This window comes from Myxine glutinosa, chromosome 10, assembly GCF_964187855.1.
Source record: "Myxine glutinosa chromosome 10, kmMyxGlut1.1, whole genome shotgun sequence".
Lineage (NCBI taxonomy): Eukaryota > Metazoa > Chordata > Myxini > Myxiniformes > Myxinidae > Myxine > Myxine glutinosa.
Genome location: NC_136270.1, coordinates 74,016,668 through 74,034,838, shown reverse-complemented (window position 1 = coordinate 74,034,838; position 18,171 = coordinate 74,016,668). Strand labels below are relative to the sequence as shown.

Sequence of the window (18,171 nt, the reverse complement as noted above, 5' to 3'; positions counted from 1 at the left end):
TCCAAAAATAATAAAAACAAGTAGATACATTCAAAGTACACCACCCCCATGCCAAATAAATGAATATCCTCCGGCGCCTGGCAATACTGCCGTGCAGCTCATAGAGATGGTAGTGGGAGGGAGAGGTGTAAAATAATTGATTAATTGCATAATTAAAATAAAAAAACAATGATCATAAAATATTTTCTTAATCAATTGGCTAATAGCTTACCTAAACCACCAGTGTTTCATCGGAAGCTGTAACTTTTTGAAAATGAATTCAATAAGTCATTAATTGAAAAAAAAAATTTGATTAATCAAGAAATAATTAATCGATTAATTGATTAATCAATAAATCCAAAATATCCTTTCTAGCCACATCACTTGGTCACTGTTGTGTCCGAATATCAGCTTCCTAGTTCAAAAGGTGCCTGAGATATTGCCCAGATGAGAAAGAAAATAAATAAGTGATTAATAACGAAAATAAATAAATACAACAACAACAACATGCATTTTAAGGCCATTTCCCCTGCTAGAGCGGGGGTTAGCCTTGCGGTCCCCATGACAATCTTCTCCATTTTGCCCTATTTTCTGCATCTCTCCTTGTTAACCCCCTTGCCCGCATTTCTTCTTCCACCATCTTCAGCCAAGTCTTTCTCGGTCTTCCACATCCTCTACTTCCTTCTACATTCATTTCCATCACTCTTCTCAACCAGTCACTTTCATCCTTCCTCAACACATGACCAAACCATCTCAACCTGTTCCTCTTCACAGCATCAATCACAGGCTCTATTCCCATCATCTTTCGCAATTCATCATAAACGAAAATAAATAAATAGTAATCATAAAATGATTAAATTATTAATCAATTGGCTAATAGAACACCTTAACCACCACTGTTTCATCCGTATCTGTAACTTTAAAAATATCAATTAATTAAGTCATGAATTGAATAATTAAATAATTAATCGATTAATTGATTAATCAATAAATCAAAAATAGCCTTCACAGACAAATCACTTGGTCATTGTCATGTCCAAATATCAGCTTCCTAACTCAAAAGGTACCTGAGATAATGTCTGGACGAGAAAGGAAATAAATAAGTACTTTATTAATCGATAATAATTAAATAACTAATCAATTAATTAATTAAACAAAAAACAAAAGCACAGTTTTTGCCAAACGCACTTACTCACTATTGTGCCCAAATTTCAGCTTCCTAGCTCAAAGGATGGCTGAGATATCACCCGGACAAACAAACAAAAAAACAATCAAACAAACAAACAAAGAAAGAAACCGGAGTGAAAACCGAGTACTCCCTTTCAGCACGCGTCATTGCCGGGCCCCCTTCGGTGCCCGGCAATGACGTCATGCAGCGCCTGGAGATGGCAGAGGAAAGGAGCGGTGTACAATAACCCGGGGTACATACATGAAGCAAAAACATGCCTACTGATTATGTGCATACATACAGTCACGTGAAAAAGTAAGTACACCCCATGTAAAGTTTTGACTTTTTCAACATATTTCAACATACAGCTATTTGATCTTCATTTCAACAATATTGATAGATAAAGGTGATATAATATAACAAATATCATGAAACATTTACATTTTGTAGTCCATTGTATAATTTAAATAAACATAAATGCAAATTTCGCATGTGGAAAAAGTAAGTACACCCTTGGCTCTAATAGGTGGTATTGCCCCCTTTGGCAGAAACAACCTCAAGTAGGCGTTTCTTATAACTGTCTAACAGTCTCTGACATCGACTGGGAGAAATTTTTGCCCACTCCTCCATGCAGAATTCTTTCAGCTGTGCGATGTTTGAGGGGTTTCTTGCATGCACAGCTCGTTTCAAATCCCCCCACAACATCTCGATGGGATTTAGATCCGGGCTTTGACTTGGCCATTCCAGAACCCTCCATTTCTTTCTCTTCAGCCATTCCTTGGTGGATTTACTGGTATGTTTAGGGTCATTGTCATGTTGCAAGGTCCACCTTCGGTTGAGCTTCAACTTTCCGACAGATGGCCTCACATTATCCTCAAGCACCTCTGGTACAATGAAGAATTCATAGTGGATTCTATGATGGTGAGCTGCCCAGGCCCTGATGCAGCAAAGCTGCCCCAAACCATAATATTTCCACCACCATGCTTTACAGTTGCTATCAGGTTCTTGTGGTCAAATGCTGTCTTTGGTTTTCGCCAAACATGTCTTCTGGTACTGTGGCCAAATAGCTCTACCTTTGACTCATCTGTCCAGAGCACTTTGTTCCAGAAATAGCTCTACCTTTGACATCTGTCCAGAGCACATTGTTCCAGAAGTGCTGGTCTTTGCCTCGGTGTTCATTGGCAAACTTTAGTCTTGCCCTGATGTTCTTTCTGGACAGCAAAGGTTTCCTCCTGGCACACCTCCCATGCAGATCAAATTTGTGCAGCCTCTTTCTAATGGTAGACTCGTGCACTTTGACATCAACAGTGGCAAGAGCTACCTGTAGGTCCCGCGATGACATTCTGGGGTTCTTCGTGACTTCTTTCAGCATCTTGCGGTCTTCTCTCGGGCTGAACTTGCTGGGGCGGCCTGGCCTGAACAAGTTGGCAGTTGTTTGGAATCTTCTCCACTTGGAGATGATCTTCCGGACAGTCGAATGATTGATTTCAAATTGTTTGGAGATCTTTTTAAATCCCTTCCCAGACTCGTAGGCATCTATAACCTTCTTTCTGAAGGCCTCAGAGAGCTCTTTTGATCTAGGCATGGTGATGCCGCACACTTCAACAACAAAGAGCAAACCAAACTAAATGTCTGAGGTTTAAATAAGACAGGTTCCTCCAAGATCCTCTCTAATGATGTTCTAATCATTTGCACCTGAGCTGGTGCACCTGATTCTAATTTTAGGTATTTGAAGTAGTGATAAATGTAGGGGTGTACTTACTTTTTCCACATGCGAAATTTGCATTTATGTTTATTTAAATCATACAATGGACTAAAAATGTAAATGTTTCATGATATTTGTTTTATTATATCACCTTTATCTATCAATATTGTTGAAATGAAGATCAAATAGCTGTATGTTGAAATATGTTGAAAAATTCAAAACTTTACATGGGGTGTACTTACTTTTTCACGTGACTGTATAAGTGGGATACAAAACATAAACTGTTCAGCCTGGTGGAGGTATGCTCTCTACCAAGTGCCGTTCCAGTTCCAATTGCACCGAGCCATGAGCTGCCATCAGAGGGCCACGGCCTATACATTTTCACAAAATGGCAGATGTATGATTTTTTAAAAGGTTATAATAGTGGGTGGAATCAGGCCAGCTGTCCAACCAATGGGGCAAAAGCAGTCCATCCACACATACATACATGCACAGCTCCTTCATAATATGATGATTATTTTATTGACGAATCACATATGTATATTCATACCAATAATCAAGGATCCATACTACCTATTGACATCACCTACACCTCCTATCCTACTCACAGCTTCACAAATGAAACCAGCTCAGATTAAATAAATAAAAACTAAGGAATAAAAAAAACACGATAAATAGAACCTGTGTAGAAATTAAACTCTTACAATAAATAAACATTTTCTTCAGACATTTTTTGGTTTTGCATAAATTATGAATTAGTTAGGAAACATCTCACTAGTTTCCAAAAGATATTTTCACTCAAAATTAGCATGTTTATTAGGGTAATGGTAAATGTTTTTGATTGTTTTTTTAATTACTAGCAACGGTACCCGCCCAACGGTACCCGGCTTCAATTGTGAGGCCCAATTGAAAAGGCAAAATATCAGAAATTGAAGGTTTTTATTTTATTTTAAACGATCTATATAAACATCCGTTAAATCATATCACACGCAAATCATCAAAATCTGAACGGTATTTGTAGAATTTCAATAAAAGCCACATCACTGTTCATATCGGTAAATATTATTCCATCGTGTTTCAAATAGTGATCATGATCTGTTAGTGTATACACAGCCCAAATAGCTATGTGGAATTCTCTCATGTGGAGATTAAACGTCGTTTGAACTTCGGCCGAGGTCATTATTTACTTTTAATGATGTTTATATACGAATGATGTTTAATGATGTTTATATTGGTTTTGGGTCGTCCCTTCCGCATATCTCGTGGGATTGTGAGTTGGAGAGACGGCCGTGATGGCGGCGAGGGGGATAGAATTCTCTCAAGCAGGGATTCAACCCGTGTCCTTATAAAAGGTCTTTGTCCGACGTCACCGAGTCCGATCGGTGCAGCCGTGCAGCGATCGGAGCAGCCGTTTGTGCAGCACCCGGGAAAACAACATCGTCACAATGAAAACATCGTTGCAATGAACGTTATGCGAACGCGAATGTTATGCGGGAGTCCAAACCTGAGAATGCTGGAGACTAAAGCTGAAATTGGAAAAACTAAACACCCTATTTTACGCCTGGAGATCCCAGGATTACCCACTCAAAATATCGTTGCGATCGGTTCAGCAGTTTTTACGGTACCTTCGAACGGACAGACAGACGGACGGACATTTGGTGAATTATAGTAAGATGAAAATCTATGTAGGGCTTGTACACCAATGCAGTCCTCTTACCACATCCACAGCCTGTTTTAACCGCTCGTGTGTGATGTGGCGCATGAGACTCGGACAATGTGTCCGCAGAAGTATTGCGGCTTTCAGGCCCTCCGCGGTACAGTCGGCTACAATCCAACCGCAGTCCCTGGTACTGAATGGAAATCCACCCTGGAAAAGAAGCCATCCAAACACATTTAAATTAAACATTACTTACACACTATATGTACTTGTATTGTTAACAATTGGTTAACAATAACAGTTAATCATAAAGCAAGAGTCAATTATAACTACTTTATTTCATTAACCATTGAATGAATGAATGAATGAATGATCGTTTTAAGGCCATTTTTCCCCGCTAGAGCGGGGGTTAGCCTTATCTCATTAACCATTGATATCATGAATTCATTTGTATTGAAAATTGATAGTGCCTCATGCGAATAAATATACACTGGTTACCATAATAATATGCATTAAGAATCCGCAAGTTTACCACACAATGGAGTCTCAGGAAACTACTGATAACTAATCTAGTATGTTTACGTTAACCACTGTCTACCTGTGAGACCTCATTTAGACAGCTAACCAATAAACACATTTGAGCACGTCTCCAATTTACATGTAAAACTCCTTGGACCACACGGCATATCAGCCCTCACAAATATGAGCAATTTATCCTACCAACACTCAATAATTCCCAAAATTTGGAAACTCGGCAAAATCATTACCCTCCTTAAACCAAACATAGATCCCACCAAATCAGCCTCCTACAGACCGATCACATTACTTTGCACACCTTCCAAAATTACAAAACACCTTATACTTGCACTCACAAACCCTCACATCCCTCTCTCACACACCCAACATGGATTCGGACCAAACCACCCACGACCACTCCCTCACAAACCTCACACAAAACATCTCTGAAGGCTTTAACAATAGAAAACCACCAAAAGACACTAATCTCACCACAGTAGACATCAGCAAAGCATTTGACACACTCCCAAAGCTCTTACTCACAAACAAAATACTCAACACAAACACGCACAACAACACCAAACACAACACCACCCAACGCTGGCTGGCCAACTACCTATCATGCAGACAATCAGTCGTAATTTCTAAAGGCAAGTCATCACGCACACGATACTTTCCGAATGGAGTTCCTCAAGGCTCATTCCTCTCCACCACACTCTTTAATCCGTTCATGCATGACATTTCGCAACCACCCAATAACATACAATTAGCCTTATATGCAGACAAAATAACCATCACCTCTAGTCATAGCAACATCAACACCGCCACAGCACAACCTCGACCCTTCCTCAGCACCCTACAAACCTGGCTCACTATATAACTATATATAATAACCACCTTTAGAGGCCATTTTTCTATCACTATCAACATTTCACTATCAACACACTAAAAGCATCCCCTTCAAAATCACGAGTCACTCTTCTAACAAATTACACCAAGGAGCATAGCGCTGCACCACACATCACACTGAACAACATCCCTATCCCACACACACAATTTAAAGGCAATTCGCTTGTGCTCAATGGAAGTCCTGTACCCCGAATGTCCACCTACAGGTTTTTATGAATAAAATGCTTATTACAACAGAGAGAGTGGGAGAACGGAAGACACACACACACACACACACACACACACACACACACACACACACACACACACACACACACACACACACCAACACTGAGGTAACAAATATAAAAGAAATCCCCTGTTTGGAATAATTATGAAACTTCTTATTTATCTAATCTTATTCATTTACATGGAAACACAGACCTAGGGGATAAGGTTAATGAGACAGATTAGAAAATGGAAGCTGAGCTGTAAGGTTGTTTTTTTGTATCATTATTTATTGCCTGAAACCAGATCCAGTTGCCGGCAGATTCGTAATCGAAATTGAACCAAACCATGAAGACCCTCGGAGATGAATTGTACCTTCAACAAGCAAGGATGAGAGATTTCAACAATACCTTCAACAAGCAAGTTTGAGGAAGCTGAGTGGACAGAGGAGGTGAAAAATACATATTTTGTGTCGCAGGTTGTGACCACAGTGCAGTCATTATTGTTATAACCTGCTATTTTACTCTCCTATGCTATTGGTTTTGTTTGTAGAATGAATGATTGTAAAGCTCACCTTAATTTAGCTTTTGGCCACGATGGCAGTTTACTTGAAATTATTATTATTATTATTATTATTATTATTAGGCTTCCAAGCAAAAGAATTGCTTGGAAGACCTATTGTCCCTGTTAGAATTCTTGTTTTTTAGCTCACCTGGAACGAAGTTTAGGGGAGCTTATGCAATGGCGCGGCGTCCGTCCGTCAGTCAGTAAACACTTGAAACCTCTTCTCCGAAACCGCTGATGGGATTGCGACCAAATTTGGCACAAATGATATTTGTTGTGTTGTGACTAAAGTTTGTTCACAGCATTAAAAAAAAAAAAAAAAAAAAAAAAAACATCGGGGTTTAAGGGCTCAAAGTGGATCCAGGTTTGAACCCCCAAAATAGGTATTTTTCAGATCAGGGTCTAAGGTCTAAGGTGGTCTATGTGGGCACTTGCCCCCCAAAATAGGTATTTGCTTTTTTCTCAGAACCTACACACACAATTTTGATGACACTTCACTTCAACCTTCATCATTCGTGATGTACCAATGTTTGTTCAAGGCATTGGAAAAAATGGGGTCTGAGGATGTACACTGGGTGGGAGGGGGGGTGGATTTGCCCCCCAAAATAGGTATTTTTTGTTTGTTTGTTTAAAGTCTTATGATTATGTTAGTATGATTCTACATGCTGCCCTGTCTTCTAGCAAGCATTGCAATTGGTTTAAAATACCATTATTCAGTGCAGTGTACTATTTATTCTCCCAGGTGAGCACCAGGGGTATTGCCCCTCTGTTTATTATTATTATTATTATTATCATTATTATTATTATTATTATTCTAGTTGTCGGACTTTTTTGTACCTACCGTACTGAAAACACCGTTGCAGACAGCCATATGACACAGTGTATGGTTGTAGCCTTAGACAAAATCTTTGTCATGACAAATTTTGTTTTTGCAATTTTGATATATTGGCTGGCATTGCTATGATGTCATAATCTTTAAACATCTTCTTCTCCAGAACCGCTGAACGGATTAATCCGAAACTTCACATGTATGATCGACTACACATGAGAATTTAATTTTGCAAACGATTACATCATCAGTCACATGGTATGGCGGCAATATTGGATTTAAGGAAAAATATTTGAAAAACGATATCTCCAGAACCCCTCAATGGTTCAATCCAAAACTTCATACGTATGATCGACGAACCCGGAATCTATTTTTTTTTGCAAACTATGACGTCAGTCACATGCTTGGAAGCCGATCAATACTGCTCGCAGTTCTAGTTATTATTATTATTATTATGCTAGTCTGATAAATGGGTCCATGTCCTTCAATCCTGCTAAATCTCTGTCTCACCCTCTCGTCCCGGAAGGATCAAACAAAACCACCAATTTCCATGGTCAGACATTAGAAGAGGTTCAATTTGTTGAACATCTAGGCCTTGCTATCAGCCATGGTGTCTCCTAGGCCAACCACATAACAAAGCTGGCCTCAAAGCCAGTCGAGAGTGGACATCCTCAGTCAATCTAAGTCTTCCCTTGAAAAATCAGAGCTACTGACAGAGTACAAGGCTGAATGGAGTATTGCTTTCCCCTATGGGCTGGCACACCAGCATCACATCCGTCTCTCTTAGATTTTTTGGAATTTAAAGCTCTTGACATTATTGGTATCTCCCACAATGAGGCTGAAGCAAAGGTAAGTTGCTCTCACATTGTAGATATGTTGTTGGTCTCTCCATTCTTTATAGCCTATTATTTGATATTGCCTATCTGCTCTCAGTACTCTGACCCTCCCCAGCATCTCCAGGATGCATTCCTTCTTTCAGGAGCCCCATTCCTGGTTAAATTTCTAAAATCCAGACTTACTGCGCACACCTCAACTCCTTCAATCCTTGTTTTTCCTATCTACGTAGCTGCCTTCTGGAGGCCGTTCTTTCCCACTCTTTCCACCAGGATACCATCTCTATCTGTCTCTATTATTTTCCTGCTCGTTCATTCCATCGCCAATTGTGCCCATTTGTTGTCCTCCCCCCCCCCCCCCCCCCCCCCACGACGTCACTGCCAGTTCAGCCTTGCTCTTCCATGAGCCTCGCTCTTCTTTTGTAGAGAAAAAAACAAACCAAAGTGGGAGCACTAGTGTTTGTAAACGATTATATATCAATAATTATAGATGTGCATGGTTTCAGTAATGCTCATGACACCATGGAATTGGTAACACCCAATGTGTGAAGCTAGGTTTTTACGATAGCACCACAAGGGCCTCCTGGAACGAACAGCAAGCAATTACTACCTTGTTCATTTGTCGGTAATATTTCTTGTATTCCACAGGATTTTCTGAAACCTAAAAATGACAAATGAGGATTCAGCACTTTATCTCCAAAAACAGGTCTTAACTATACGTGTTAGTCAGACAGTTTACATGTGATGCATTCCTCACCTGTGTGTTGTGCAGGAAATTGCATGAGCGGCTCAAGCAGTGTGAAAATTCTGCGTAATTCATTGCACCTGCCTGTGATGCACGAGACCATTGGAGTCATCTAGCTCGTTTTAACTTGATCATGTAATTGTTTTTCATTTCACAAAATACATACTGTCATATAAACTCAACTTCCTGTACATGAAAAAGGAAATAGCACAAATTGACTGGTATTTACCTCTGTTTTAATCAATACACGATGTGTATTTATACTGTGCATCGTTATGTTTTTACCTCCAGAAAAGCCTGCACAGCCAATGCTGAGTCCCAAAGCTGGGAGCCATTCGTGCCCTGCACCCAGCATATGTACAAGCATACATCAATCCCACTGTCCACCTCCAGAAAGATGCATGCATACTCTGCTTTCATAGTCTCCGCAAGCTCTCATGAAAAGCTGTCTGAGTAGTAGAGAAGGAAACAGACTATGGTGGGGTAAGAATGTCATGGCAGGGTTTGTGGCACAAGACTTTCCTCCCCCTCCTTCTCTTGCCTTCCTTTATAACCTAATTAGTCCTGGTTGCATGTTCAGTATCCTGAGGACTCCCTGAACAAAAAGGCCAAGGAAGATATATACAGACTTGGCATTTAATATGGAATTTTTTTTTTTTCTTGACTTGGGTTTACTTTCTTAACTCAGTATATCAATCTGGTGAGTTTCTTTTACACTTTGGTGATTTATTTGTTAAAAGAACCATGTCACTGATTGTCTGTCGCAGCAAGAAGTCAACAACAGGATTATATCACAGGTGGCGTGGCAAAATGTACGGACAGGTGCATTTGACGATTCGCTTCACAGTCGGGTATACAAGGGTTGTTGCGTTCTGTATTAGTGGAAAACAACTGCTGCACGTCTCCAAAAGTTATTGCCGCTTCCTCTGGAGGTGGTCCGTCAACTCGACAATGCTGTTTGTCATGGAGTGGTGGCTTTACGAAATTACGGCATGAAAGAGCGTGCTGTTGCTCGGCAGTATGGCATCACTCAAGGTCAGGTGTCAAAGATCCTGAAACGAAATGCTCAGAGGGGTGTCCCTACTCCAATACCGAGGCCAGGACGTCCCCGCAGAACCACAAGGAGGGATGATCGCCAGCTGCACCGGTTAGTCCGCAATGGCCATACCAAGTCAGCTAATCGGATTAGGGCTGAGTGGCAGCAACTGACAAATGTGCCTGTATCCAGAAGGCTAGTCAACCAACGACTGGTTCAAGCAGGCTATCGTGCCAGGCGTCCCCTGAGAAAGCCACGCCTGACCAGACATCACTGCCAGCGCCGATTGCAGTGGGCCAGAGAGCACCGTCAATGGCAGCTAGGACACTGGAATCACGTGATCTTCAGTGACGAGTCTAGATTTCTGGTCTATCGTTAAGATGGCCACGTCCGAGTGCGCAGACAAGTGCATGAAGCCTACAACAAAGATTGTATAGTGCCAAGAGTCCAAGCTGGAGGTGGTGGGGTGACCGTTTGGGCTGCTTTTCATGCAGGGGGCAAAACTGACCTGGTTGTTCTGAATAGAAACCTGAACCAGTTCAAGTACAGGGCCATTCTGGAAGAAACATTGCTTCCATTTGCTCGTGCAGCCTTTCGAGGAAACTTTGTCTTCCAAGATGACAATGCACGGCCTCATCGTGCTCGCATGATCCAACACTTTCTTGCTGACCGTGGTGTAGAGCATATCGAGTGGCCTGCCATGTCCCCGGATATGAATCCGATAGAGAACTTGTGGGCAGAATTAACGCGTCAAATCGACCACTTGGACCAGCAGCCGACCTCTGTGCGTGAATTGCAGCAGGCTATTGTCACTGCATGGCAAGCGATTCCTGTCCAAACCTTGGAAAATCTCGTGAACAGCATGCCTCAACGTGTACGTGCTCTCCTGAATGCTCGTGGGGGTTACACGAAGTACTGAACTGTAATTTTACTGTCCGTAATCCCAGTCGTAATTTAGCTTTTGTTTTTGTTTAAAAAAAATTGGCTAATGTGCAAAATAAAGAGATACTTCTGGAAAACGTACAGAAGTTTAACACAGTACTGTCCATGAATTGAGTTCGATATCAGTTTACATCACTTTCAAGGATCATTTTATTTGTTTCGAAATGTCAAATGTGGTTTTTGTTTCTTTTAAAGGTCACATTAACAAAATCTAGAATAATTTCATCATAATTCCAATGAACTTTTGGTTCTAAGACATCTTGAAAAGTAAGTTCACCCCCACAAAAAAAATATTCCATATTAAATGACAAAAGTCTGTATATATATATATACATGTATATGTATATAAAATGCAGGAGGGGGGCGAGTATTGTCCTATTTTTCCTACCAGGTGACTTGTCCTGCCTGATTCTACTGCTATTTCAACGATGAGATAACAGGGTACTATGGACCCCTTTAAGAGTTTACGTTTACCTGATTCCAACTTGCCTTTCTTTCTTACAGAAACCTCACATGAGATCTGATGCAATTCTCAGCAGATTGCATGAGAAATAATCAGAGATTTTTCTAAAAGGCAGAGAGATTATGTGTCTATCATTGTCTTATGGATATCATGTCTACACATTCTACCTCAAGTTCTGTATACAAAGAATGAATCCTTACTACAATTCACGGACCGGTGTGTGTGTTTGTGTGCGTGTATGTTTGTCGCGCTACTCCTCCTACAGTTCTGGGTCGATTACATCCAGACTTGCGCCATAGAATCAGCATGACCCCAGTTAGTTTATAGGGGGGTTTTTTTTTTTATCTTTGCCGGTGGTTTGGGGGAGAGGGTGGGAAGGGACCCAATTTTCTATGTAAATGTGTATCGTGTAGCACCTCTCCAGGTGGGAGAGGGTATTACAAGTCGCCACCCTTTACAGTACAGTATTCCTGTCCCCACGTTTTCCAGGACAGTGACGTGTTTGAATTATGCAGCAACAAGTATTTTGGAGAGGTATTTTAATTACACGTTTGAATAAGGATAATAACATAACCCCCCTCCCCTCCTCCAAGCCGCTTAGGTAGGGAGTGGGTCCTTCTAGTATCATGAAGGTTCCTAATGATAACTTTTCATAACTTAATTAATACCTTCAGAGCTATAATCCCTGTTCTTCCCTTAATGAAGATAGAGATGTAAAATGATTATTATGTGGTGTCCTCCTTACCTGCATCTTCATTCCATCAAGTCCTATCCTGCAAACACAAGCACCTCAAATTGAGGAAAAACCCAAAACAACTAATTATCTTCCTACGGCTTCCATTGAAACCCAGGAATGAGGTGTTTCATAGAAAAATACCTTCTACTCCAGGACCCACTATTCTTCATAAAATATGTCGAACGTTATTTTACTGCCACGTGAAATGTCTATGTGGGACCACAATGTTGTCTAAGTTGTTGGCACGAAGCCTCAAGATTAGCAATGAAGACTCACCACAGGTAGTCAGGTATCCGGGTGACATGTTCCTGAAAGGTGGGTGAAACAAAGCCTTCCTCGTGCCACCGCACCAGCATGTTGATGGTCTTTGAGATCTAGTGGTGACAGTGAAGAGTGCAGCATAGTACATCATGCCACCTGGGATTCTGTAGAATCTCCCAAAAGTTAAAAGAAGCATACCAATCTTTTTTTTTTTCCATCATGTGCAGGATTCCTAGACATGGAATAGTCAACACATGATCTTGTCGATATAACTGGAAGCCCTGAAGGTGATGTTTTCCATGAATGTGGAGTATGGCCTACCGGTCCAATGCTGATGCACTTGGTAAATCTGTCGTCAGCTTGGATGTGTTGAGAAAGTTCGTGCAGAGCACGGCGCCGCAGACCCATGCTATGGTACTTCTCATAGAAGTCCATAAACACTGCAGTAATAGCCAATGATGGGACGAGGAACAACTAGTGTTATACACAACTATTTCATAAAATGCTAGAGCATTTATCATTGATGTGCATATTATTAATTATTATGGAGCAACATAGACAGCAAGAACACAGATTGAGTATTGAACGTATTTGTCGGAAGAGATTGTTAATTCATGCTTTATGTGCAATACCTGGCGGCTACTGGTTTGTATCAATTATACTGATGCTCTATCCCTCTGTAGATTAGAGCAGCAATTTGGAATTTGGTCTGAGTATTGGCATGTAGGCCAAATGGCACGTTTTGGGGTTTTTTTCAAAAGGTACTTTGGGATTTTTAATATCCACAAGCAGAATGTACCCTCCATAGGGTGATATATACTCAATTACGCAATGCCCTGCGTGTGAGGCACGAGGATGACAGTTTATAGTCAGGGCAGAAATCAAATCCCTATGAGATGGAGCTATTCTGTCACAATCACCTCTGAATGCCTTGCCTAGGTTGGAATCTCTGCCCATAGTAAGGGCATTTTATGAGATATTTCACAAATCTGTTAACTAAATTGTTACCAAAAAATTTCTTCACCAATATGTTTGTAAAGGTGTGTAATAACATGTGTTAAAATGTTGAAGTTCAACTCCCGTGGGAAACCCAGAAAAAAAGCTGTTGAATTCGGGTACCGAAAAATTATTTTCGAGAATTTTTATTTTTTTTAATCGGCCCTTAAGTAACTTATGAGGGGTCAAATAAGGGTCTTTCATGATTCTGAGTTGATTGTTAACATTTATATTTTCACTTTTACATTTACACACAAAGTAGCTTTTATTTCACATACATATATAATACTCAAGAGTTATTTCTCATTCACAATGTCAGAAGTTTCAATAGTCATTGTCTATGTCTTCTTCAGACTCAACAACATCATGACTGCAGTTTCTGCATGTAATGCCATTACAGACTCCACAGGCCGAGATGCACGTGACCCCATTCTTCTTGCAGCTGCATCGCCGGTTGCTGCAATCTCCATGACAATTACAGCTCGTGAACTGCAATAGCTCCTCAGGAGCCGTGGAGTCCAGTGTTGGAACTGGCTCATACCCATGCACACCTATTGTCCATCCATAGTCACTGGGGTTCAGAGACATGCTCTGTAGAAGGATCCAGTCCCGGGTCTGCAGTGTATCCCAGCCGGTGGAACTTGTTGAGCATCCATTTTGACCCAAATCTATGATCAAGTTGTATGGCAAGCCCCATTTGGTGTGGCAATACTCCAGACCGAGGTCGACAGGCCTTAATAAAATTCTGCCCCCAAACGGCAACTCTTTCGTCTGTCTTGACAATCGGTCTCAAGAACATCTGAAGGCTTGCAGGAACAAGTGTCAGCTGACTATCGATGTCAGTCATACTGTGTGTGGTGGGGTATGACTTTGGATCTAAATCAATCAAGGCAATATCATTGGATATGAACTTGAGTGCCGTCTTTATGATCTGAGTCTTCTCATCTCCATGGTCAAGATTAGCATGATGCTCTCGCAGAATATTGTCGGTGCCATCTTTGAGACAGAGTACATCTGCCCTTCTTTCCTGTGTTGTGAAATACAAGGTGTCTTCGTATTTCTCTAGAAGTTTTATCTTTAGCCAATGCTTTGAATAAGAAAGGCTCTTCTCTGGTGACTGATCAGTGATCAAACTCCTGCAGCTTTTCATGGACTTGGTCCATGTTCATTACCCCATGCTCTATTTCTGAGTCTAACCATTCGCAGAATTCAATAAAAACTGCCTCTCGCTCCTCATCAATACTCCTCTGTCCTCTCTTCCTTTTTCCTTCCTCATCAGTCTTGGACAAACTGTCACCTCTCGCAAACATAAGTTTGCATCGCAAATGGTACAGTGTTTCTTCTGCTACCAAGTCGTTGATCCCTTCCAGGCGTCCAGTGACTTCAGTGCCCCAGTCATCCCCGCGACTCCGTGCTGTCTTCAGCAAGCTTGCCTTCAGTGTATCTGCAGTCAAATTATCTGGCACTCTGTATTTCTTTCTAGCTTGTGCTGGATTATTTTTGTAGAGCTGGGCTGGTTGGTTGCAAAGAATGCATACATCCTTATACAGGAGGTCAACTGACTGTGATCTTCTAGAACTGCAGCCAGTTGATGAACTGAACTCACAAGTAGTGCGTCTTCTCTTCAACTTTGATGACTCTTTCTCTGCCTTTGATGCTTGAGCTGACTTCTTGGTGGTTGCAACAAAGTTGTTGTACAGATCATTTTTACACTTCTGGTGGTACCTCAGTTTTCCTTCCTTTTGAGCCTCCTTCATACGTTCCACAACAGTAACATTTTCGACAGTTTCTGCTTGTTTCAATAAAGTTGAGTATCCCTTTGGAGTTGCCTGTATGAGCCTTTCAGCTGGTGTATCCGAGCGTGCACAGATGAAGCAATTGAGCACAGGTGGAGTAACGTCTTCATCCATATTGCTAGACTCCATGTCCTGCAAAGTAGAAAATGAGATATATTTAGAAATTATTTTTCCACAAAGGAGTGTCTGTGGTGAAATATAAATGTTAACAATCAACTCAGAATCATGAAAAACCCTTATTTGACCCCTCATAAGTTACTTAAGGGCCGATTTAAAAAAATAAAAATTCTCGAAAATAATTTTTCGGTACCCGAATTCAACAGCTTTTTTTCTGGGTTTCCCACGGGAGTTGACCTTCAACATTTTAACACATGTTATTACACACCTTTACAAACATATTGGTGAAGAAATTTTTTGGTAACAATTTAGTTAACAGATTTTCATATGTTTCCCTTACTACCAGTTATAAACTTTCATCCTGGTGCTTCACAGGCAGGGCAAGAAAGGAATCACTGTGTCTCATGGATGGACAGCAACAAGAAAACGACATGAAATGTCATAGCCCCCATGGTTTTAGTAATTTTGCTGTACAGAGTTAAAAGCCGTCAGTCGGACATCTCTGGATTACAAAATTTACATCCAAAAACGGATTACAAAACAAAATGTTCTGCATATGTGTACTCTCATGTGTTGTCTTTGTGCCAGGTTTGAACAAAATCGGTCCATGCATGTCCAAGAAATGGTTGGGAACGCTTTTGTAACAAAATGGCCGCCAGTCAGCCATCTTGAATCTGATCATGAAACAAAATGATGTACAGAGTGGCCACAAAGACCCTATGCATAAGTGTGTCCTCCGTTACTTATTTGTTTTCCAGGTGGCTTCAGCATGAAGGACACCAGTGAGTACACGACAGAAGAGAGACTGATTACTTGTGTTTGGGTTCACGACCACGCGGGAGAAGGAGCAAGTTTTGAAGACAAGGACAAGATTTTCGAAGAGGTTCAATAAGCCAGCTCCTACGCGCGACACAATGTGGGCATGGGAGAAGAAGGCTTTTTCAACAGGGAGTGTCCTTGATTTAAAGTGTTCCTGTCGTCCAGCATCAAGTCAACACCATGTGGACATTACTGAAGCATCCTTCTCGAGATCGTCACTGAAATAATCTCGAAAAAGATCTTCTGAGTTAGGCATTCCACGCTCAACAGTCAAAAAAAATAATGAAAAAGGATCTGGGATTGAAGCCATGAAGTCAGCGGCTGCTTTTATGATCCCCAACCCTCAACATGGAAGAAGATGTCCAGAAGAACATGGAGAAAAATTTTAATTTGTGTGGAGAATGGAGGGGAGCATACAGATAAATTCTAACTAAATTCTAACTGCGTGCATAGGGACTTTATGGCCACTCAGTACATTATGTATTGTCTTTGTACCAAGTTCTGAACAAAATTGGTGCATACATCTCCGAGATATGGTTGCAGACGCACGCACGCATGGACGGACGGACAGATGAGACCCAATTCATAAGCCCCCATTTCGGACTAAGTCCAACAGGGGCTACTAAACTGGGCGTCCCATATGCCAGCTTTAATTGGTGGACGTCAAGTATCCCATGGTGTCCTTAGCAAAGAGAAGGTGAGCTGTTGCCAGCACCATGAACAAATTACAAACTCCTGCTCTCACCTACAAGGGGCACTGCACCAATGGCACAGCTGCACCCCCAGTAAAATAATGTTACCTGCAGCCATGTACTGCATATAAAACAAGCATTCTGAGTATTGCGTTGCAATACATGTCCCCTACCGGCAGTCTGTCGTCCGGAAAACTGTTGGGGAAATTACCAAAGTTCAAAGTGCCATAACTTTGTCAAAAATGATCGAAACGTCGTGAAGTTCGAACTTGATCTGTAACTTATCATGATGAAACCATGTACCAAGTTTGAAATCATTAGCATTAAGAGTTTAGAAAAAAAGTCCGGAAAACCGTTCTTTGCGTGACGGACTGACAGACGGACAGACTGACAGACTGACGGAGTTCAAACCTATAGTCCCCTCCGGTGTACACCGGTAGGGGACTAATAATAGCAACGAGAGGGAGAATTGCTCAGCAATAATGTCCGTACTGGTCCAATGAACGTTCTCGTTCAAAGCACTCAGCAATTGGGAGCCATATACAGTAGGACAAATTGTTTTAGGTATGCAAAGGTACAGAATAAGTTGCAGTTTCTGTAACTTATAATAAAGCGATGTACAAAGTTTCACTTGAATACATTAAAGGGTATGGGGGGAAAAAGTCTGGGAAAACCACAGGTTGGTTGGACAGACAGACAGAGAGAAAACTTATAGTCCTCTCTGGTGAAACAAGTAGGGGACTAAAAAGGAGCTATTCTATCAGCCCTGTTGCAATCGTAATACGTATATGACTGATAGTTGAGGAACAAAAATCGAATACACACCATAGGCCATATTTAACAGCCAGTTGTGAGGGGTGTACAAGTCACATGATGCAACATTATCCTTCTGCGCTGGCCAATCAATCGAGTCGTACTTCTCAATGTATAATTCCTGCAATGCAAATAATTAAAGGACTTTCTGAAATTCCATTTAATTTTATCCAAAGGCCTTGTATAGTAGAACTCTATTTTGTCATTGACAACTTATAAAGTCAAGTAACAAAATTACTGATCACAACCTTTACTCTCCATTAATTTTAGGAGTTCTATATCTGATTACGATTATGTGAGCACTCTCCAGTTGGAGGTACTCACTCATCATCTTTTTCATAGGTTAGGAACAACACGCTAAATTTGGAGTTTCCTTCAGAACTGACAC

The 18,171-nt window shown here is 41.0% G+C and overlaps 2 protein-coding genes across 3 annotated transcripts in view; one reads left to right on the top strand and one right to left on the bottom strand.

Annotated features, from left to right (window-relative positions):
- Nucleotides 1-18,171, top strand: part of MOB4 (MOB family member 4, phocein) — a 456,882-nt gene that overhangs the window by 115,263 nt on the left and 323,448 nt on the right. The gene's annotated exons all lie outside the window — the stretch shown is intronic.
- Nucleotides 1-18,171, bottom strand: part of LSS (lanosterol synthase) — a 94,580-nt gene that overhangs the window by 36,466 nt on the left and 39,943 nt on the right. For both annotated transcript variants that reach the window (XM_068126743.2, XM_068126744.2), the window contains 8 exons: nucleotides 17,796-17,904; nucleotides 12,872-12,990; nucleotides 12,566-12,663; nucleotides 12,299-12,326; nucleotides 9,398-9,454; nucleotides 9,125-9,196; nucleotides 8,978-9,028; nucleotides 4,570-4,719 (listed from right to left, as the gene is read on the bottom strand). In XM_068126743.2, coding sequence (XP_067982844.2) covers nucleotides 4,570-4,719; nucleotides 8,978-9,028; nucleotides 9,125-9,196; nucleotides 9,398-9,454; nucleotides 12,299-12,326; nucleotides 12,566-12,663; nucleotides 12,872-12,990; nucleotides 17,796-17,904 — 684 coding nt within the window. The remainder of the gene's footprint in view (nucleotides 1-4,569; nucleotides 4,720-8,977; nucleotides 9,029-9,124; nucleotides 9,197-9,397; nucleotides 9,455-12,298; nucleotides 12,327-12,565; nucleotides 12,664-12,871; nucleotides 12,991-17,795; nucleotides 17,905-18,171) is intronic.